We start from the raw sequence: 23,140 nt of genomic DNA, 5'->3' as shown, positions 1-23,140 counted from the left end.
CCTTTCGTGAAGTTTGATCAGGAGTAATCTATGCCAAAAGTGAGTTAAAGGTTGCATCGAGGCACCTTCCCCAAGCATTCTTTAGAATTCTAACAACCTTTCCCTCACAGTACTTCGGGGTCATCTTCCTCAGATAGGAAAGAAATGTTCCTCAAAAAAGCCAGCATCCAAAGAGGCCCTATGTCTTTCCAAGGACCTGAAATTATTCGACTTTGAAATAAAAACTATACTCAAAAGTAAACTCAGTTCAATTCGACAGCAGTCCAAGACATGTTTTTTTTTTTTTTTAATTACAAAAACAGTTTATTGACTCATCAACAACTGCCAACTGTACAGTCTTCAAGGACGAGGACATGAGAGAGTTGAATATGTTTACGCAGGGACAATTCTCCTCTATGAGCAGGTTGTAGTGGAATATTATGAGATACTCAGAAAAGCAAACAGAGTATATTGAAAATTTCATATGTGCTGATGATGTTTACTTGCCACCGTAAGACTTGCATATCAGTCACAAAGCGTCAAACACCAGCAAGATAGAGAAGGGCCATTTAGACTGATGACTTTGTTGAATGAGGCAATGAAGCGTCACATTAACAGGCTGAAAATCAAGTCACAGCTGCTTCTCCATAAAAGCCATCAGTCCTTCGGTAGATAGTAATCCATTTTAATGTTACTGAAAGCAGCCAGAGTACACAGTGAGGTCTTCATCGAGCGGTTTTTTCCCCTTCCAGAGTCCGAGCAAAAATTAACAGACCACCATTTTCCTCCTTCCAGTTTGACAAAAACATTTTTAGAATTATCCACTGTTAAAATCCATAGGTCAATCATCTGTGTTCTGTGTTAAAGCAAATTCCAGTGGAGGGAAAAGGTTGTTTTTCAGGGAGAAGGGGGGGGGGGGGGAGAAAAAAAAAAAATCCAAATTAGATTTCTGTAAAGGTCGTCCAGCACAACCACTGTGGAAAAAAGCAGCGAAGAGGGGAAAAGGGAAATAGAATATCCTCTTACAAAGTCCTAATCTAATTTTCATTCCCAGAGGGGACATAATTCACAGAGAACAAGAAAGAACCATCACAAGCGTAATTGGACACCAAAATATAAATCTATAAAAAGGCCTTATTTTTTTTATTTTATTTTTTTTTTTTTACTCCATTATGTACACTTTTCACAGGACCTCCAATGAGAAACTCCACAGCGAAGCGCCGCTTCTAGTTGTGTCATGGAAATGTATTTCCACATTAAAAAAAAAGAAGAAATATCCAAGAAACAAAACAAAAAACAGCAAAACATGATTTTCTTCTTAGTGCCTTTGGGGAACTGCGCTCGCTGTACAAGTGTTAGTTGGATGAATGAGGAAGTGCAGAGCCGAAGGTCACAACATCCGGTGGCCAGAAAAACATCCACCTCGGTCTGGCACTGCCAAACCTCCTGTCCATCCATGTCGGGGCTGTGGGCAACATCCATGCTGTCTGTGAGGGGGAATCCATGGAGGAGGAGTGTGCTGGTCCTGAGCAAGAGCACGCTTGCAGACAAAGCGCTCCGTTCTCAGTAGATCACTTCATACACTGTGGCCTTCTTATCACCAGAGCCTGTCACAATGTACTTGTCATCCGTGGAGATGTCACAGCTCAGGACAGACGAGGATTCCTTGGACTGTGTCAAGAAATAAAGAGAACCAATTCAGGCTTGGAAAGCAGTGTTCGACTTTGTTTGAAGTGAAAAAGATCAGTTGACTGCAATGCAATATTAGATTGCAGCGATTGCAAAGTGGTAGCCTGGTTCGCCTTCCTCACAACTTATTTATCAAGTCAATAACTCAGGTTTCACTGATAAAAGAGCCCTGACAGACAGCGGTAGCGGTGACCTTGCTCTTAGTCCAAACTTGCATTATTTGGGAACGGCTCCAAAAAGAAAATATTGATCTACATACCTGGAATATGCTGGCGCCGTAGGGAGTCCTCCAAGCATTCAGCAGGTTGTCCTTGCCAGTGCTAACAAACCATTTCCCTGTGAGCAAAACAAAAAACTATCAACAGACTGAACTGATAAACTCAAGTGTATGTAAAGGTATCTGTGGCTTTTTGTGTGTTCATACCACAGTAGGCGAACTTGAGGGAGAGTACGCAGCTCTCGTGCAGGTGCAGCTGATACTTGTCTGGTTTGGAGTGGTGCAGCACCTCTACATTGCTGCTCTCCATGCCCACAGCCAGCCACTCGCCAGTCGGGCAGTAGCCTAGCGAGAAGATCTGGAAACAGAGTAATCATGACTACCAAATGACCAAACATTGTGATGGGGCGTGTTTTCTTCCCATTCCCTGCTTGTTTGTTGTCGTACCTGCGAGGTGAAGTCATGCTGCTGCAGCTGTCGACCCTCCCTCAGATCCCAGGAGCGGACCGTGTTGTCTAGGCCACCTGTCCATAGCTTAGTGCCGTCATGGGATATGTCAATGCAGCTAGCACCATCTGTGTGACCCTGAAACTGCCTACAACCAAAAATAAAAGAAGGCCAAACATTACAGACATCTACTATAAAAAGAAAAAAAATATAGCTTTCTTCAAGCGGCCCACGCAGCGCAACTGCTTTTTTCCTACCTGACGAGGGTCTGATTGTGGAGGTCCCACACGGCAATATTTCCATCACTGCAGCAGGAGAAGCAGACTTTGGCGTCAGGGCTGATAGCCAAGGCGTAGCACGCCGGCGCAGAGGAGGTGAGCTCAGCTTTGATACGTGGTGTCTGAGAGGCCAAATCCCAGATGGTCAACGTGCTGGCCTCGCCTCCCACGATCAATGTGCGGCCATCAGGCAGCAGCTTACAGGAGCGGATGTAGTTATCCCTGTTCTGTTTCGGACATGACACAAAAGCCAATCAATGCGTGTTCGGGGTCGTGCAGCTTTGGGAGATTTAGGAAGAAGTCGGTAGCAAAAAAAAAAAAAAATCCTGCTGTCATAACAAATCAATACAAGTGTTTCTCAAAGCTAGTCGGCTCTTTTTTTCAACAGATTTTTACGGTCCCGTCTCCTTTGTTGTGTTTATATTCTTTGCAAACTGTCATGTAATAGTTATCTGTTCCTGCCTTCAAATGTTTGTGATCTAGAGCTCATGTTGTTATTGAATGAAAACTTGCCTGTTTTTGTTATAGTGAAGCTGTCACGGGTATGTGTGCGTGTCTGGCGTGGCCCTCGTGTCACAAAGGATCATAACTATTGCTAATGGAACGAGCATTTGTTTAAACAGCTCATACCTGTCAAAACAACAAACTCGGTTGTGAAAATGCACTCGATGAGTGAGCAGTGAATCAGCGGCACTCCTCACCAGACAGTCTAGTTGGGACACGGGACTCTTGCTGCCAGGTTGGCTGATATCCCAGATTTTGACACAGCCTTTGCCACCCGTGTAGACGTGGCGTGTGGGGTTGCTAATGGTTACGGCACACACCACCTCGCCGTGACTCAGTGTGTTGATCTGACGGGCGTGGCGTGGGATTCCAGGGCCAATCAGGGCGTCGGGTGGGAAAGGCACAGGCTGCATCTGGCCATCGGCACTCACATGGAAGGAATAAGCACTGGAGGGGGAATAAAGGGATTTACATGAACTGTTCGCATTTTTTCAAGTCTTTTTATGTATTTATTTTTTGAACCACTGCTTCAATAAGTAGTTCTTACGGTTTGCCTCCTGAGATGGACGTGAGGCTTGCTTGAAGGCCAGGGGCTCTCATGTGGGTGTGAGGATCAAAACCCTTAAAGAGAACAAAATAAGACTACTCAATACCGCCACCAAGGCTTGAACATTTAGCACCCGTAGAATTAATGATCTAGAACCTTAATAGTTAAAAGGAAACTTTAGCCAAAAGTGAACAAGCAAAAAGCTCCTACATAGCCAAAAAAAACCTAACTTTTTATCATTTATTTAATAACTTATGATTATTCATTATATTACAACTGATGGCTATAGTATATACATAAAACTAAATCTAAAATATAACACTTTTTTTTGTGTATTCCAGATGACTGACATTTGAAGTTCTGACCCTGGATTCAAAGAAAAAAACTGGATAATGGGACAGATGTAGAATTCTTCAAGTTCTTGCCATTATAATAATTGTTTTGGAAATTCTAATAATATATTTTAATACAGGTCAATGTGCGAGTTCATTCCATATTTCAATGAGTAACCTTTAAACATACTCCCCAAAAACGTTTGACATCAGTTTCACATTGACTACACAATAAACCACACATTAACAACAGAAAAATAACCACAACGCCAGAAGTAATCAATGATCCAATCTTTGTACTTCCGACATTCTTAGCTATTAAGTGCTGTTAGACCCAATTGGCACTTAATCAACACAGAAGATGCGTTACCATAGGGGAGCGTCCATAGGCTGCAGCGGCTGCGGCGCTCATCTGAGGGGAAATGTGTAGACCAGCATACACACCAGGACTTGTCAGGCCTCCGTTCATTTCATGGTGACCCATCATGGCAAAGGGCGTGGGGTAGGAGCCTGCGATGGACAGAGGTGTACGCAAGGCTGGCGCTGCTGTAGACAAAGGAAGAGCATCGCGTTACTTTGTGACAGAACAGCAGGTTGAGGGAAAACAGGATGGGAAAGCCCAGCACTGTATTACAATGTCTAGAGAGAAAAGAGAATGTTACCAACCGAGAGCCTCCATGCCTGGTGGCTTGCCCAGGATGGGTCTGAGCCCAGGAGTGGAGCTGGTGCCAGGGGTGGGGGCATCATTGCGCGGGGTGGGGGTGTTGGACTTGAGGCCAGGCGTGGAGGATTTGTCATTCTGTCGAGGGAACGATGGAGTGTGTATGTTCACAATCTGGGAAGCTGGGCAACATTCAGACTGACAATTTGAGAGCAAACTGAACATAATCCAGTCTAATTCTGACAACGCATACAGTCCTGCAGATCCATAAACTGCTATTTATTCTAAAACCTATTACAACCACAATGGGGATAGGCACTTTTTATCCTTTTAGTGCTTTGGCTTTAATCTTTCAGTGAGGCAGAGGGGGGGGGGGGGGGGGAAATCCCGGAATAGTTAAATACATTGAGCTATTAACAGCAAGGACCTGACTGATCCTGACTTGGGACAATATTATCCCTGATATTTAGTCATGCACTTAAAGCACAGACAGCTATTCTCTAATCCACTGCCAAAAATGTCCTAGATTTATTTGGACATATCCCTTTGCTCGCTCTTTTAAACCCCTTTCTGGCCTAGTTTGAATTGACTCTCTGCTGCCTTACATGGCTGAGCTCCTTGGCCTTGGAGGATGGGGTGCTTCCAGAGGACGCCACTGATGCAGGGCTGTTTGGTGTGTCCTTCTTGGGGGCACGGGGTTTATCGATGCCATTCTCAGGCGGCGAGTGTGCTGGGCTGGCCCGGGGCGTGGCGGGGTCCTAGAGAAATTACAATTTCATGATTTTAAATGGGTGCCCCAAAAAAAGAAAAAGAGACAATCGTCAGATGAGTTGTTTTCTCACCTCATTGGATACATCTACCACCAAGTCATCACTTTTCTCTCCATCGCTGTCCTGTGAAGATAAAGCCGTCAGGAGTAAACAAATAAATTTTTTAAAGTAATCTTTGCGTGCACCATCTTTTTCGGGGACATACGTATCTGCTCATGCTGTCCTTCTCCTCCACTTTGCGCTTTTTGGAGTCCAGACTGTAGTCAGAGGAGCTGCGGTGCTTCTCGCTGGCTGTGCGTAAGCTTTCTGATGGTGATATTGAGTTATTCTGAAAGGAGAAAGTCAAACAAAGGCTTTATTAGCTTTTCATCTACCAGTGAATCATTCATCCGTTACAAGTTGCTCACAGGGAACGCCCTGTGCCAAGGCAAACACTAAAAGCGTCTCATTCGCGCAATTACGGATGCCGCAGACTCTTAAAATGCAGCTGTGAGCCAGCACCAAAGTGTACCCTGACACCAGCCAAGCCCAATCTCATACAAACAAGCCTGTCTTTGGCCGCGCAACAGAATGGGCCATTATCTGAGCTGAAAGGAGGATGGCTTGTTTTCTAAGCCGGGCTCCCTCCTTCTCATAGCTGGACAACAAACGACCTCACGGGGACATGAGCAGAGTGTTGTGGCTGAACAGAGGGCCTTTTCTCTGCAGTCACTCAGGCTAAGCGTGAGAGAGCACAGGGAGGAGAGAATGTGGATGTCGTGGGCATTGATTGCTGCACAGTTCTCGGGCGCCATGTCAGCTCGGGCTTTGACACAGAAAGACAAGCTGCCAGTGGGCACGGCACCGTGGGACAGACCGGTGCTTCTTCGTGGAGCCTGCACGCCCACACAAACAAAGACAGCGCACTCCAAACGCCAACATGATGAGAGGAACTCGGCCAGAGTCCAGAAGCTCTCCCGTGATTCCCTGCATGGAACAAAAGCTAGTCAGCAGCAGGCTGAAGAAGTGAACAATAGTCAGCGGACTGGCAGCCTGGGCAACAGGCCACTGTCTGTATAATGACTGACCTTTAAAGGGATGCTTAGCGTGACTCATTAACCAAAGTCACCTCTCGGCTATCGGATGACCTGGGACGAGAGCGCAGAAACAAAACCAAAAAAAAAAGGCCTGCTAATCGCCCCAGGAGTTCCATTTCTTCAGACATGACTGAACCCATTGATCTGACTGAGCCTACAGAAACCCCAATCGCACACGGCCATCTCAAGCCATGAGAGATCACAGCCATTCAAATTAAACGCTCGGGAAGGTCCACCCACACGGCTTTGAAACGAGGAAATCAAAACAGTTTCCCATGTGTGCCTCTAAGTATTCATCACATGCCAAGCAGAAGAGGGAAAAAGCTGGTAAACAAGGGAGACAGTGGAAGGGATCAAATAAATCCTTTAAGACAGGGATGTCCGCGTCATTCGATAATTGTGATGAAATTACATGGCTTCTAATCTCTTTGGCATGATACCAGTCATTTCCCTATTTCCCTAAGCACATTGGATTTACATTACCAACCTCATTTGACATGACTCACTACTTTCTTTTTTCTTTTTTTTACCTCCCTCAAGAAAGTTTTCATTTCCATTTGTTTTTTTTTTGTTTTTTCAGTTGACCAAATTACACAAAAACTACTTTACATCCATCCATTTTCCTCTGCTTACCCAGATCCCGTTTGCTGGGGCAGCAGTCTGAACAAGGAGGCCTAGACTTCTGTGCCCATCACCTCTTCTTGCTCCATCGGGAGTATCCCAAGATGAGAGACAGAGGCCATCCGGCATATCCACAGTCTTCCCCAAGACCTCCTTCACTTTTGGCTGTTTCTCGAACACCTCTAGTTAACAGACTCGCACTAAACTTTGTGCAGGGGTGACCATAGGCCAAGGAAGAATCTACTAAATCTGTGCATCGGGACAATGGCGTTGATCCAGGAATTTCTCCTCCATATTACAACATTGTCAACCTTACTGTACACCCATTTATTTTCCAAAGCGCTTGTCGTCGTTGCAGCCGGTCACAGCTGACTTTGGGCGAGAGGCAGGTAACACACTGGACTGGTTCCCAACCAATTGTAGGGCTCATTTAGACAAACAACCATTCACACTTATGGACAATTTAAAGTCATCAATAATCGTTAAGTGCATGGTTTTAGAATGTGAGAAAAAGAACAACCCACACAATAACAGGAAGAACAAACTCCACACAGATTCAAACCCAGAACTTTAGGTCCTGCAGGCAGATGTGCTAACCTCTAGGCTGCCATGCTGCCCGTGAACCATATTTTATACTTAACAAAACAACTACTATGCAATAGAAATGGAAAAAAAAAAAAAAAAAGAATAGGTTACTTTCACACTCACCGTGCTCTCTGCGTGGCAAACATCACCATGGTGGTCACGATGAAGATGATGATGAAGAAGTCAAGCGTAAAAAAGACAAAAAGGAAGCCTGTTAGCGTATAATAACAAATGCCCCCTGGCAGAACGTGAGAATCAACTTGAGGGCATCAGGCCTCACTTATCAGCGAGCTAAAGCTGTTGAATAGCTTATGCAGTCATGGGCTGGGAATGTATCAGCTCATTACCCCGACAGAATGTGAACAGACAGGATGTGCTCATCACCTCAGGGCCCTGCGACTGCTCTATAGAGACGGAGGAGCGCTGCGCCATGAGATGTTTTAGCCTTGTCTAACATCTACGCCGCTGCCTCAACAGTAATGTACACGTCCGTCTGCTGCTAATTGGACCTCACCTCTGTGTTCCAGATCATGGTGGTTCTTCTCATCCTTTACCGGAAGGTGGGCTTGGCTCCCCAGGGCTCCGAGTGCAAGCAGGCCCGATCCTGAACCCGTAACGGGAGGGATGCCAGGAGGTTGCAGGCCAGAGGGGTGCGGGGGCAGCTGGACGGGAGGCCCGTGAGCCGCATGGGAGAGGTGCTGCGCCTGGAGCTGCTGCTGCTACAGGTAGACACACAAGACACCAAGTGGGTCAGAGGGAAAAGGCAAGTAGAGAGCACGTACTAAACTGGAATAAGGCTGATCTGTTGACAATATTAACACATTGACACATTCTATTACTGACAGGACCAGAATGCGACCCGACTCGTGCTATTTCTGGATGTGCCAACCGTAGCTTTGCACACATAAGAGCAGTCGTAATGACTTCTGTTCACCCCCTCTACGAAATTCATGCACGAGACTCAGGGACCATGCCGCTTGATTGCACAGCAGGAGTAGGCTGTCGAGTGAAAGAAATAGTAACGACAAAGAGGCACTTTGAGTCGACCTGCACTTAATGGAGAGTAAACATTTCACTTCAGGTAAAATAGTGCACCGCAGCACCACAGCACTTTATGCTCTTCTGCGCCATTGGTGAGCAATCCTCTTAAGCAATGCGAGGATGTGTAGGAATCTGTCAGCCTGCGGCCTAAACAACTACCTGATTTGAAAACACTTCCAAAAACCCAAGCAGGCTCTTTTTACTCCCATCATCTTCATGTTCCTGAATTAACAGAACATGAATCATTTGCACGGGCAAACTTAAAAAGACTGAAGGAACACTAAGTGCCAAGAGCTGGCACTGGAGCCGCCTCACTTGGAGTGTTTGGAGTGTGCGTTTGTGTGCGTCTGGGGGGCTGCTGTGGGAGCCAGGAGCAGGGGGTCCCACGCTGGCACCCACTCAACCCTCCCATATTCACCATCAATATTTGAAAGGCACGGGGAAATGGATGGGAGTTAAAAAGGCCCTTAGCATGGAAGTACGCAGTTTGAAGCAAGGTTAAATAATACTTAGCTGAGACACCAATAAAAACAGCAGCAATTTATTACCCGTCTGTGAGCCAGCTGAATAATTCAGCCGCTGTTACGACGTTTGCCTCCTCCCTTTTACAAGAATCTGTGGCCATTATCGCCATTTCACCAATATTGCGCACTCTGTAAAGACTGAGGAGGTGAAACAGTAGACCTCTAGGGTAGTTTTTGTTGTTGTTAAGTGCTTCATTCTTCTGGCATTATCTGTCTTGGAAATAGAGAGGCCTGCATTGGAAAATGGCTGCCGTGCCTTTACCATGCAACCTCATCCTTTGCTCTGGAGGGCATAAGTCATTGTAATTACAAACTACATCCAGGACAGCGAGGGAGGGCCGGAGGAAAAAAATGAACAGCAAGTGTGTTATAATATTGTATCCATAAGGGAAATTATGGGTCGTCGGCAGGGGAGAGCCATCCTTGCTCATTGTGTTTAATGAGCCACTGATGGCTAATATGCATGGTTGATCAGCAACAGCCCTCATTAGAGGACCATAAATGAAGACAATAATAAATAAAGGAGTCTGTTCGGTTTCCTCAAATGCAATCTTCCAAGATAAAGAGCCAGTATTCGCCACTTACTTCTTGGATTTGGTAAAAACACATTTACAAAATATATTTATTCCAAATGCCACCGCAATCCTGAACTCAACAAGGTGACACCAATCTACGTGTATGACCTGAACTGCTCCGCACTGATGTCTTACTTCTTTTACTACTGTAGACCTTGTCCTTTTATTGTTATTCTTCTCCTCAACATTTTGCTTCCATTTTTAATGTGGTTATTATCTTTGCTTTGTTTTTAATATGTCAATATCTTTATTTTAGTGCTGTCATATTTGCTGGTGAGCCAAAGATAATTGTCCACCTCGGTGGACAATAAAGAACGATTCTATGTAATCTCTTGTGTACCATCTTGATTAACTGTGCTGTGCTAACCCTATCAGCTCACTTGCAAATATACATTGCACACACACAAACAAACCAGCTGACCTTACATTTAACATAAATTAAAAAGACATTTGCATACTCACTGCAGGAAAATTACATCTGGACTACTTCTGTATTTGGCCTATTAGCGACTCTAACTGCAACCACAAGCAGTCATCTCAACACATGCAGCTGCCCTAGTTGCATCCTATTAATGGCCCTCTGCCCCATCAATAAGGCATGTAGCCATCTCCTGAAGGCTGCCTGGCACGCTCCTTCACCCCACCTTGCTTTCCAATATGCATGAGGATTTTGGCATGCCTTGCAGAGCTTCTCCTCAATGAATAACTGATGGGAAGGTGTTCGTAAAACATACAGTAGCTACATCACCAACTCCTGCACCATGAGCGGCCGGCGTGACTCGGGGAGTGGGCTGACTGTCTCATAAAATTGGTTGGGTGCCAAAAAAGGGGAGAAAGCACAACACTGCGCGCGCACACACACACAAAAAAAAGATGCATCCAAGTTGAAATCCTCCAAATGTTGAAAGTGTTTAACATGCATATGTTATACATATGCGTATGACGACTCAATGAGTGTGAATTGCTGTTTGTCTACAGTATGTGCCCTATGATTGGCTGGCGACCTATCTGGAGTGTACCCCGACTCTCGCCCAGTGGCAACTGGGGTAGCTATAGCTCACCTGCGCTATAGAAAATTAATGATGGAAAAAACACATTGTTCATCAAATGTGTGTATTGACAATGAACCCATGTATCCAGTCAGTGGCAACCTGACCAGTTAAATTGGCCTAGCGACTGTAAGGATCGGTATTGTATCATCTACACCAAGCAGCATCTGTAAAGTGTAATAAAACATCTGGTTCAGTCCAACAGGGGGAAAAAAATAAATAAATAAATCCATGCTCTCAAGACACCTGCTCCGAAAAAAATCCATGGTGAAATCATCCTGGAACAAAAAGTCCCGAAGAGGGCATCAATTGAATTGCAATACGCGGCTCCAATCATCAAATCAGCTTGCGGGGCCAGCCTCTGCTAAAGACTCTGCAAGTGAAGTCGATTACTGATAGCGTGAGGGTGAAACCAATCATCGCTGCGCTGGGTGGGTGCTGATCAATGAAGAACAGATTGTGTTCATCACTGCCTTAAAAACTCCGAGTGCTGGGCTTGTGTGCAGCAGAGGCGTGATGGCCAATTGCTGTCTGCGCTGCCTCGGCTTCAAGCTGGCTGTGTTCTGCTCGCCCTCAGCCTTTTAATTCCCACAGCTATCCAGGTCGGCAGTGAGGGATGAGGCTCCTCGTTAAAACCTTAACCAATTAAAGCAATACTGGCTGAGGGGAGGATTCTCAAGAGCTCTCAGGCTCTCATTTATAAACACGCAACAAGGCAGTGAAGACGCCATAGAGACCGAAGCGGGAGCAACACAAGGGTTCAGAGCTCCACTTATAGAGTATATAGCTGGAAATTATTCCTAAACAAGAATATAAACACATAAGCACACCCTATGCTCAAAGCTGCATTAATTAAGACAGTAACAGTTCACGACATAGGATACATGAAAAGCATTCATAAATATGTATTGTGCATTATAGAAATAAACCAAGGTAAAAAAAAAGAATAAAAAGGGGGTACACACGGTGAGAGGCAGATTGGGAAGTCCACGTACCCCGATGATGGCATTCAGCTCAGTCATAGTGACCTGCTTTGCCCGCTCCACTGCCTGAGCAACCTGCTGTTGGTGCTGTGGGAAGACATTAACAGGGACACATTAGGACACTCACTCATCTGTGAATCGACCACTTTGCTTTCATTTAAAAAAAAGTCTTTGCAAATGCGTTATGCAAATATTGAATTGCAAGGGAACCTCTACAGTTAAACAATTTGAAATTCGACCAAAATATTTTTCGGGGAATATATCTTGCGCAAAAACTTTGGAATTCAAACCGAGGTCCTGTGTATATCACAAGACCTCAGTGCAGAGAATCACAAGATGTGTACTTTGATTTGCGGGGTCTAGTCTATTTTGAGCCTTTGTTTTTTAATTCCAAAAGAAGGACAAGCTTCAACAGCATTTGTTCAGAGAAGAAGAATATACACCCCAAATTAGGTGAAATAAGCACTCAAATTTGTGTCGGCCAATGGGTCCGGGACACAAATTGAATTTGTAGTGCGTCATTTTTCTCTTCTTCACAAGTAAAATTCCAATTCGGACTCAAACGCGGTAACGCAAAGCCATACTCATGTCGGCACAACCTGTAATGCGTGCACAGTGGCTCAACAGAGGTGTTTTAAAAAAATAATAATAATCAATCATTGTGCTGTAATTCTTGATCCTTGGGGTGTTTTGACCAAAGCATGTCAGAGACGTTTTATTCAAGACACCTGAAAACATTTTGAAATTGTGAAAAAATGTATTGTTTTTAGGTTGCAATATGAATAGAGGTTAATGTATCCTTATACATGTATGACAGTTGATAAATGATACTTAAAAACAGTGCCTGCACAGTCAAAAGCTTCTTGATGACTAAGGTTTGAACACGGAATGAATCATTTGTATTTCCATGCTCAAAATTTGCTTTGAAATCCAAACAAATCCAAGGTCGACCAGCATTCCCGTGTTCGACTTCAGAGGTTCCGCTGTGTTTTTATCGTGAAGTGGTATAAATTAGGCATAAAGTGCCTTTATCTTGAAAGTGTAAAGTGATGGTGTTTGACAGCTACATTCAAGGCTTACCTCTTGTGACAGGAAAGGCATAATTTGAGCTAAAATAGCGTTGAGCCGTTTGGCAATCTCCGTCTAGAAGACAACAGAGGAGCAAAAGGAGGCGTTAAAATATGTAACAAGACAGTCGCTTCACATAACCCCGCCTTTAATGTTTACACCGATTAAGTCAATTACTGCGGCAATCAGAACTGCTTGACTCAACATCCTCTAAACAGCGTGATATTGACATTTGAAAGATTTAAAACATTAGGCGAGCCCAGGGGGATGGAGCACAGCTGTGCTGAGAGTGCACTCCATGCTAAACGGATATGAGGCTGCAGAGTGCTGCTGGATTGAGAGGATCCTCTCTCGCTATGCCCTCCTTCCCCTCATCTGAGAGTGCACTGTCCTGCACTTAACCTCCATGTTAAACCGCACAACCACACCCCGGGAAGTGGGGCCCACTAAGCAAATTTTATGGTTTACTTACATGTGACATTTCAGGCAGTTTGCATGCGCAATGTAAAAATTACACGCCGTAATGAGCTCAAGGGGAACACACAGCAAACCTATCAATACTATTAGAGGCAAAGCTGCCTTTTTCCTGGACCATTTGTCACTGCAAACCAACTGCCACTGCCCTCAAAGCCCCCCATCCACAGAGGCCTGCCTCCATTCTTCTGCCCGTCTACCAAGTGCCATGGCAACGGCTGCAGCCCTATCTTGCTGGGATCATTATGCAAATGGAACCTCTCCTTGACCGTAACAGGCTTTAAAATCATATTACGTGCTTGGAGGCTGGTCATTAAATTGAATTTTCAGCCTGTCGATCACATGAATGTTGCAAATGAATGTCGGGTTAAAGAAAAAAAAAAAAAAAAGGAGGAGGTGTGATCGACTTCCCCCTAGTAAAAACATTGCACAGCTGGCTTGCTCTGCTTGCTCTTTTCTTCCAGGGATGGAAGATAAGACTGTTCAGGTTCAAGCTCTGCACTGGGAGCAGAAAAATAACAGTGCCAAAGCTACATCATCTATGGAATTTATGAGCTGCAGTTCATCCCAGGGCCACTGCGGAACACAAACACATCACAGGGATTTGCTCAGATTTTTCATTTGGAGCAGTGCACTTACACACACTTACACGCGCACACGCACACACACACACTCACGCACACAAAGTGTACTTTGCGGACCGCCAGCTTATTTATGACACATGGCAGAAATGCCAGGCTGTTTTGGCTGCCTGATGTATTACCTCTGAGCAGCGCCAGGGAGATTGGAGAGTAATGTGCAACAGAACGAGACCTGCTGACCCAAGCTGCAACATGGATAGCCACTTAGCATGGCGAGCCAGATGGAAACATGGGATTTTTTTTGGGGGGGGTGGACGAGGACGTCTTTTTACAGTGTTTTATCTTCTTCAACAATGTGTTTTTTAACAATACGTACTGTACGTGTCCTCTTTCTTGTATGATGACTCAGTGGATTCTATTTGCCTTTCTACTTTACATATGTCAACATTTTCAGCATTGTACATTATCACGGTACTCCCTGCCAAGTATGATGTCACACTATTTACATATTTGATTTAGCAATCCCCATCTCGGCTCCACGGTGACAAACACATGGCAGATAAAGGTTTACCATTCCAAACCGTACTGTGGCGTAACACATTGAAATGTACCGCAGATGTGCTATCAGAGCCACAGGATGCAATAGTCCTTAAAACAACATTGTAGATTATTTTCTGCATAGAAGACAGACATTGACCCCTGTAAAATAATAACACTGATCAACAAGAAATGAAGACGGTTAGATAAAGGCTTTTATGAGCATCTGTATTAATGCACTCAAGTGTGTGCTCTGGACAGAGCTCACGAAGGGCCTTCAGAAATGGCTGAAAAGCAACCTAGCCCGTGTAATCCATGTTTGTCGAGATAAGCCATGTCAATAGCAGCCAAACATTTGACAGGATTTGTGAGAAGGCCTTGAGCGCACGGCCCATTCCTCTGTAGCTTAGTGTTACCGTGACAGCTGGCTGGGAGAGGTCAGGAGGTGGCTCATCCGCTGTGCCCTGAGCAACTGGCAGAACACTCTGTCACACACACACACACACATGCACGCACGCACAACAACAACACAAACATGCAAATACACAGACAAGGTGTCAACTCGACTCAATTGCTTAAAAAAAAAAGAAAAAGATTCAGTGCAGAGCTGGGAGGAGTTTTTCCTGTTGTTGCTCCGCTGACAGATAAAAACGGGCGGTTACTGTCACTTTCAGTAGATGACAGCTCTGCCCTTGAGAGGCCAACTTTACGCTGCTGCTACACAATTACAGGTACTCGGACTTGTGTAGCACCACTTTAAGAGCACTCTCAGGCTGCCTTGTCAGTGGCATGCAGTGAGGTGTTTGCCCATAGCCATCAGCAGAGGGAAAACGCAGTGGAGAAAGTGACTAGGATTAAATAACTAGAAGAAAACAACTGGCAACTAACTGTCTGTCGGCAAACGGTATTTGACCTGTTCGATTAAAAGGGGCACCAAATTGGCTGTGACGCAAAAATCACTAGTCAGTGTGTTTCTCCAGCAGGGGCAGAATTAGGGTGCGCCTGAACAACAAATATCGAGTAAAAACAGGATCATCTTTTTCATTTGGGCTTTTGAGGACAGGCAAAACGATCACACACGACCTGCGAAACAATAATACACGTCAGGACAACTGACGTGCAAAAATACCTTTTATCCGAATACGCCTTTAAAATATCCTTCATTTGTGTGTGGTTTTATAATCCGCATGTATGTATATAATGTGATTCTGTTTGACGCATTAGCAGTACAATAAAGGTACACTTTGTGGGAAACCCGTTAAAACTTTACATCATTAGAGGTTTTTTGTTTTTTTTGTAGATGCATGGAACACATATACTATATGTGTATTCAGTATTTATCCTGTATTGTTTTTTTGTTTTTGTTTTTTACTGAGATACGTTTGCATTTTCAGGCTGCAAAAGCCGGTCAAATACAAGTAAACGACGAAAGAAATGCACCAATATTCTAACAGGTCATCCACAGAACAAGGTTTCTACCAAACTAAAGACTTTGTTTGGCATTAAAACCCTCTTCTGTAATAGTTTATGTTATAATGCAATGTCGCTTATATAAATGGACTTAAGAAGGCTGAGATTATTAAGATGTAGTCCATTTGCACTTTCCGTGACATATGCCTCTTTTGTATGTACACAGCAGACAGTCCTTTGGCTGACCATGTTTGTTTTGGCCCCGGCTATGACCAATGCTGCGATTACTACAGCTGCAAACAAATCTCATAGCCATGTTTCTCATTCCTGAGTGACGACTGCAGGTAACGGCCCAATCGGACGGCGCTAATAAGCACCAGATGACGGCGATTACCAACAGACATCGCGCATGCGGTGTCGTCACACATGATGTCGAGGGGGATCAAATAGCAGATCACCTCAGTCCAACGAGGCAGGCGGGTGCATGCCGAAATGTGAATTCACGTTGCACCGTGAGGAACTAAGGCACGGTTTATAGAAATGGATTTCCTTACTGTGGAATAAATTCTGCTTGCAGGAAAGTAATATGCTTGTGTGCATCCAATAATCCATCCCAGCCTCGCCTGTTAACCGCTCGCCATCTACTCCACCTCCCCCCACCTAGGCAGAAGCTGGGAGAGCTGCATGGAAGGGGGCCACACTGTTTGCTCACAAACACGCCGTTCAGCAGGTTAGGGCCCCACTGATGAATTATTCAAGCACTTCCTGCAGCTCTTTTTAGGTTTGCGATAAAGAAAAAAAAAAAAAAGTCAGCCACTAAAATGGATCAGTCGATTAACCTGTTTACACAAAGCTGGGGTTGTCGCCCCTCCCCCCAACTAGTCTCTATTCTCCTCCTCGTCCACACGCTCCCTTCCCCCTCCCGGCCCTCTGGTTGGCGATAAGTGCCTGACAGAAGCTATCAGAGTGGCCGCCGGCTCTGACAGACATGTGGCAGTGTGACACATGGCCCAGACTCTGATGGATCACCCTACGCCTCCGGCACTGTCATTAGCCGAGCGGGGTGGTGGCGGGGGAAGGGACAACCGCACTGCTTTGAACACCAGGGAATCGAAGGGCTTAAGCCATGTGTTTAATGCAGTTCGGTCGTCATAGCGCAGCTTTGGCTTGCATTTCCACTGGAGGGCGTGTAAGCCGAATCATGATAGCTACGTCAACTAAATATATAGTGAGACATCATTATTGTGCGAAACAGTGTAACCCGCCAACTGCCGGTTTTTACCCAAACGTAAGGCTGCCAGTAAATTCAATTCCCACAGCGACCTTTGACAATAGATAGGCCAACAATTGTCTACTGAACATCACAGTACTACTGCACTGCTTGACGAAAACTGCCTCAAGGATCTTTACAGCAGATCTGTGAGGCAATACAAGACATTATCTTTAGACAACGATAGGAGCACAACCACTGACAAAAGGACTTTTGCACTCCTTCCTGTAATTACTGGCCAGCCCTGACCCTGATTGTTAATACGCTCTCTTTAATCAGGAAGTCAAAGGTCGAGCCAGCCAAAGTCGACTTAAATCTAATCAACAGGCTGAGATAAATCCGGGATTTTGATCTCCAAGACAAAACGCTCACAATACTGGATGAGACAAGATTTCTGCTTTTATTGAGATCAGTGCGAGTGTATTTACTGCCTCATATTAAAACTCAAAGTTGTAATCCTGGAACAATAACTGCTGTTCACAAGGAAGGACTTTTGCACAGGGCTGGGAAATACAGACTAAAGACTAATTTTCACAGTTTTATTCACTGATAAATGACATTCCATTTTGGATTGTCCAGATGGATGGAGTTTTGGATCGATGGTGGATGGCCACCATGTCCCAAAAAAGCTGCAATGTCAGAAAGTAGAGGACGAAGTGATGTTTTGGGCTGGAATCATGTGGCGTGAGAAGTTAGGCTCCTTTACAATGCCTGAAGGTGTGGACTTTCTGACAGAATATTTCCTTCTATGGTGAATAAATAAATAAAGAGCGGAACGGTGCCTTTCACAGTAAAATAATTCGAATGCAAGACAATGCTTCATCCCACGCTGCAAAACATTTCAAAGCTTTAGTTGCTATGGGCATAAAGAGAGTAAAAACACCCCTAACCTCAACCCAATTGAGAACCTGTTGACAATCCTTAAAAGGAAGATCGTTGAGGGTGAACAGCAGTAAGATTGCAAACTGCAGCTCCGGAAGGCAGTTCTTGAACCCTCAAATGAGATTCAGGTAGACAATATCAGTTGACTCACAAGATCAATAGATGAGAGGGTTGATAATGTAATGACAGAAATAAAATGTATTTTCCACAAATTAAAATACTGTTGTCATTGCACTGGTTTTGTTCAATGAAATCCAGAATTATATAAGATTATAAAAACATCAAATGTCTCATCATTTGGAACAGAATAAAGTTCATGGCCTCTGAGCAGGTTTGATCTCCTCTAACCTAACACACACAAAAATTTAAATAAATAAATATTCATTCATTCATTCATTCATTCATCTTCCGTTCCGCTTATCCTCACTAGGGTCGCGGGCGTGCTGGAGCCTATCCCAGTAGAAATAAATAAAATCACTGAAGCGCTTGATATGATCAACAAGAGGGTACCTACCTGTTTGTGCATCTCAATGTTGAGTCCATAAGACATCTCATAATACTGTAAAGGAAACAGGAAGGCCATTCAGTCATTCCTTTAGTGAATGCATGCTATATACAGTAGGAACGAGGAAGTCAAATGAAGGTGTTTATTTTTAAACACACACACATCTTCGGTGCTTGACCGCATTTTCCTTGGCTTTTTTTTTTTTTTACCACTTATTGAAACCATCGGCGTCATGCAGAATGTCACGAGACGTCTTCCGCATATTATAAGAGATCTAAGATCCCAAATTACATCACAAGAAGAGCTATCAAAGGATTAACTGTGAGCGTGTGAGTCACTATTTGTGTGGCATTGTTGTTCGTATCTACAAGTTCACACTCATAAAATCCATACAAAGTGGTCCGTCCCTTTATATATTGTGTCGAGCTCAGAGGGTCCACTGTAGAGACAAGATCAATATCTGAATTGCATGCGATAATGTTGTTCTACATAAGTCAACAATGCAGCAATTGGGATCATGATCAACTATGATGAGAAGCAAGAAAGATCCAAGTGCAACAAATAGCCAAGAAATTGACTTTTGGGGTTTTCTGTGCAGGCGCAGCGAAACAAAGCGTTCGGTGTTTTGATTGGCACCCTCCCTCGAATGTCCAGGATGTCTATTTACTCAGTCTAAAGTGTTTGCTCAACACTTGCGTTTTTTTTCGAACCAGGTCAGTGCGTCTGGCTGAACCAAGGCAGGCCACAGGTGGCAGCTGGGGCAGAAATGGCTTTCCAGTCTGTGTCTATTTTGATGAAGCAAATGCATTATTCAGTCCATTAGCATTGAAGAAAAAAAATGAGTCTCAAACAAGAGAGCCATTCTGTCTGAGATCAGAGCCCCTGCAGTGTAAGCTGACACTCCATACTTCCTCACGCGTTTACCTAACCTCCTCCCTGTTGGCCTGACATGTTGTTTTCCCCACTAAAAAAAGAATGTTTAGCTCCAACCTGCATGTAGCCGCTGGAAGTCCTGCCCGGCGTGTTTACCTGGGACAACAGGGTCTCTCATTGCGTCACAGGCGCACCTATGTTTTCCAAATCCACATTGGAACTTTGTGCAAAAAGAGCTGCAGTGTGAGCGCCTCCATTTTGTTGGGGCGCCTTTTCCCCGCACGTTGCTCCTCATTTACAGCCGTGCGTGTGTGCGAGCATGAAGTCTCCTAGGAGAATAATCAGATCAGCACACATGTGGCAACACCGCGGTCCACCCTTAGAGAGCAGGGGTGCGCTTTAATGGAGCCTCAGCCCACCGCCGCCTGTCTGTCAGTCAGGAGGAGCCCCCCACCCCTCGTAACGACCAGCTACCATCAAACCCTCCTGGGGGATTTCACAGGCCCGTACGTGACACTAGAGCAGTCCCTAACAACAACTCAGGTGATCACAATAGAGGCCGTCACACTCCACCCAGGCGAGCTCTTCAACAAGCCGTGCAATTTGGGACCATAATTGCTGCCCATAGCAACATTATCTTACCATGACATAGTGGCGCTGCATCTCCGTCTTCTCATTGGCCAGCTTGTCATACTCCACCTTAAGACTAAAATAGGAAAGAAGGTGTCAATTTCAGGCGCTCTGTCACTTGCATAACTCACTTAACCACTTGGCAGTGGATTACAGGGCAGTTCCATTCCGCATGCAACCAAATATTAGCCTTAACCTGGCAATATACTGTAAGTGAGTGCGCGGTGACATCTTTTGTCATCACTACCTGTGATACTGGGCTTGAAGGAACTGGAATTCGTCTTTAATTCTGTCACACGACTCCGCTACAGTGAATTTGAAGCCGGGCTGGCCGGGCTGGTGCGGAGCCTGAAATACAGGAACAGAAAAAAATTATAATAAAAAAAAAAAAACAGTCATGAGTTATCATTACTTTGTGCATGAGGCAAGCCAAACTCATTCACATCTTGACATGAATACTTCCGGATTGTTAATAACAACACAATGAACGGGCTGAACATCAAATAGCATTTCAAAAGTGAATTAAAAACCAAAACATGAACTCTTACTTGCTGGAGCTAGCAGTGCATCCATTTACCACATGGCCTGCCATGTATCCTTGAAATACAACCTCATAGGCACTCGATGGGGCGCAAGCTCGGTCAGGAGCCATGTCAACAACACTAATAAATATGTAAAAAAAAAAAAAAAAAAAAAAAAAAAAAAAAAAAAAATGCACAGAAGAGGAAGCGCCTCATACCGGATGACGGCCTTGTGGATACATCTTGAAATGAAGCCTTTGTTTATTTCTGCAGGTCCTTTGGCAAAATGGTTGAAAAGAGCAGGCAGCCGACAGCCGACGGCTTGTTGTCTGTGAAGGAGAGGAGGCGGTGAATAGCCTGTGTTGGGAGTACGACGCGGTTTAATCACCAGGGGTACAATCAAATGCACTTTTGTTTGCAACTAATAATCCCTGTGAGAATAACGCAATCAGTAAGTGGAAGCCAAAGAAAGAGCACCGCCTCGGGGGTGACCTTATTCGGTCGCGGTACAAACACACGCACACACACAAAAAAACAGATTTTCGCAATAAAAATAGATCCAAACACAAAAGAGAAAAGGGAGTAGCCACTTTTACGCAGGTGGTGTATGAATGATGGCGCGGGGATGGGTGCGTTTACGGGTTAAAATCTTAATTTAAACAAAAGAAAAGAAGAAGAAAAAAGCCAACCCAGGCGAGCGGGATCAAGCAATGGCAGTCTGCCCTCCGAGTGCGCGTTCCATCTGCCCCCTAAAATGTCACGTAATAGCCAAGAAAATGCTACCCGCCGCTCGTTTTAACACGTACCCGTCACCGAAGAAGAGAAAGCAGGATACAATCCACTCGTTTCGTTTAATCCCTCCGAACGAGAGCGTGGCGGAGCATCCTGTCTCCGGAGTGCACCCCAGCCACACCGGAGGGGGGGGGGGGCAGCGGGCAAAAGAAGACGGCGGCGATGCGGTCCGAGCGCAAACAAAACTACTTTTCTCCTCGTCCTCCCAGGAATTTGGCCGCCGTAATCCCCGAAAGAGCGGCGAAAATACGCCTCCGAAACGGCTCCTTCCGCGTTCAAAAAAAAAAAAAAAAACCAAAAAAACAAAACAAATAAAAAAGAGAGAGAGGAGATTCTTTAAAATCGTAACATGGTGCTCTCCACCATCTCGCGCTTCCCTCTCAGTTGTCCAGTTTAGCCCGGTTGCCACACACAGGCAGCGGGGCTGAACGACCGTGAAAGCGCCGAAATGTCCAATCGGATTACTCGCCAGGACGACGGCCACATCTGCCTATCGGAGGGCGACGGGCCCACGTGGGGTGGCGGCAGCGCTCGGATGACGTCACCACGCGGAGGCATCCGCCCCGCCCCTGGCTGCTAGACACACACACACACGTATACAACGACAACAGCCTTTCAAATTGCGCGTCCTCATTAGCGCGCTAGTTTGCGCCCTAATCAAAGTTTTTCTTGGGTGAGACCAACACCACTGGGGGAGGGGTGGGAGCGTTTGAAATTCCACGCGTATCACCGCGGAAGTGAAATGAACTCGTTTGTGTGCGAGACGTTGATGCGACGTGACACGGTTTACGGCCACATACGTGAAGTAAAAGCCTCAAATCAGACGCTCGACTCCCCGTCGCTCTCCATAACACCGTGAAAAACACGTTAATGACCAATCGATCCACTATCAAATTAAAGCCTCGCAGCCTTGAGTTGTTTTTTTGTTTTTTTAAAATAAATATATACACGACGATGGTTCATTCGACACATCCCGGACGCCCTTTGAGCTCATTTAGGGTGCTAGCCGCGCTGCAGCGTAGAGGACAGCCGATTGCCTTTGTCTGATATTAACATCAGCAGCCATGTCTGAGCCCCGACGCCTTATTTTGAAGCTTACACTCTGCCCCACGTGGGACGCCGCTGTTGCTTTAAGGCGCCCCGTCCAATGGAGACGCGGTGCACTTACTCGCAAGTTTTCCATTGGCCGGGGCTCGCGGAGCCTGTCAGTCAAGCGGCCGCGTTGTCAATCAATACCACGCGGGGTCAAGCGCTGACAAATGCCTGTGCTCCTCGGTCCTCTGCCTGTGAATAGAGGCTGCAATAGCTGCTTAATTAGCTTCGAATGGCTTTTCTCTCCTGTTCAAACAATCTGTTACCACCACGTGGTAATGAGAGCCAATGTTAAACAAAAGAGGAAAAGGAAGCAGTTGTAACATTACAACCTGTAGTTTTCCCTCTACACTGGCAAAATGACTCAAATGTTTTACCTTTTAGCACAATGCTAATCAAGCTAGCTTGCGCTCACACTAGGCTCAACATCATGGCGGATGTATGTTTGGACACCGACACGAGGATTTATCATTCATGGCTGTTCTCGGAATCACTCCTTATTCATTATATAGTGCCCTATATAGTGAGTTCGCCATTTTGTAGTTCTGTTTAAATGTGTGGTGACTATAGTAGTGCTCTTAACGTATCCCACAATCCATCTTCAAAAGTAGTGACAATTGATGGTCA

At 45.1% G+C, this 23,140-nt stretch overlaps 1 protein-coding gene across 1 annotated transcript; it reads right to left on the bottom strand.

Annotated features, from left to right (window-relative positions):
- Positions 1-331: 331 nt before the first annotated feature.
- tle3a (TLE family member 3, transcriptional corepressor a) lies at positions 332-21,689 on the bottom strand. Its single transcript, XM_061675961.1, has 20 exons — positions 21,436-21,689; positions 20,848-20,958; positions 20,356-20,456; positions 20,121-20,184; positions 18,615-18,659; positions 12,959-13,021; positions 11,891-11,965; positions 8,192-8,425; positions 5,630-5,752; positions 5,497-5,547; positions 5,260-5,412; positions 4,660-4,792; positions 4,364-4,539; positions 3,662-3,735; positions 3,312-3,561; positions 2,590-2,837; positions 2,333-2,480; positions 2,093-2,243; positions 1,928-2,004; positions 332-1,650 (listed from the first exon to the last, which is right to left on the bottom strand). The coding sequence occupies exons 2-20, from the start codon at positions 20,869-20,871 to the stop codon at positions 1,543-1,545; spliced, it is 2,298 nt and encodes a 765-aa protein (XP_061531945.1). The 5' UTR covers positions 20,872-20,958; positions 21,436-21,689; the 3' UTR covers positions 332-1,542.
- Positions 21,690-23,140: the final 1,451 nt, after the last annotated feature.

This window comes from Phycodurus eques, chromosome 5 (genome assembly GCF_024500275.1).
Source record: "Phycodurus eques isolate BA_2022a chromosome 5, UOR_Pequ_1.1, whole genome shotgun sequence".
NCBI lineage: Eukaryota > Metazoa > Chordata > Actinopteri > Syngnathiformes > Syngnathidae > Phycodurus > Phycodurus eques.
The sequence above is the reverse complement of the archived record's forward strand: the minus strand, read 5'-3'. Positions and strand labels throughout refer to the sequence as shown.

What these genes read in the sequence shown, in the direction of transcription:
- tle3a (XM_061675961.1), bottom strand. Translation starts at nt 20,871, where the DNA reads ATGTATCCACAAGGCCGTCATCCG. An exon ending in TGGTAGATGTATCCAATGAG is followed by an intron (nt 5,413 to 5,496) that starts GTGAGAAAACAA and finishes TAATTTCTCTAG; the next exon opens with GACCCCGCCACGCCCCGGGC. An exon ending in ACGGCGCCAGCATATTCCAG is followed by an intron (nt 1,651 to 1,927) that starts GTATGTAGATCA and finishes TTCTTGACACAG; the next exon opens with TCCAAGGAATCCTCGTCTGT.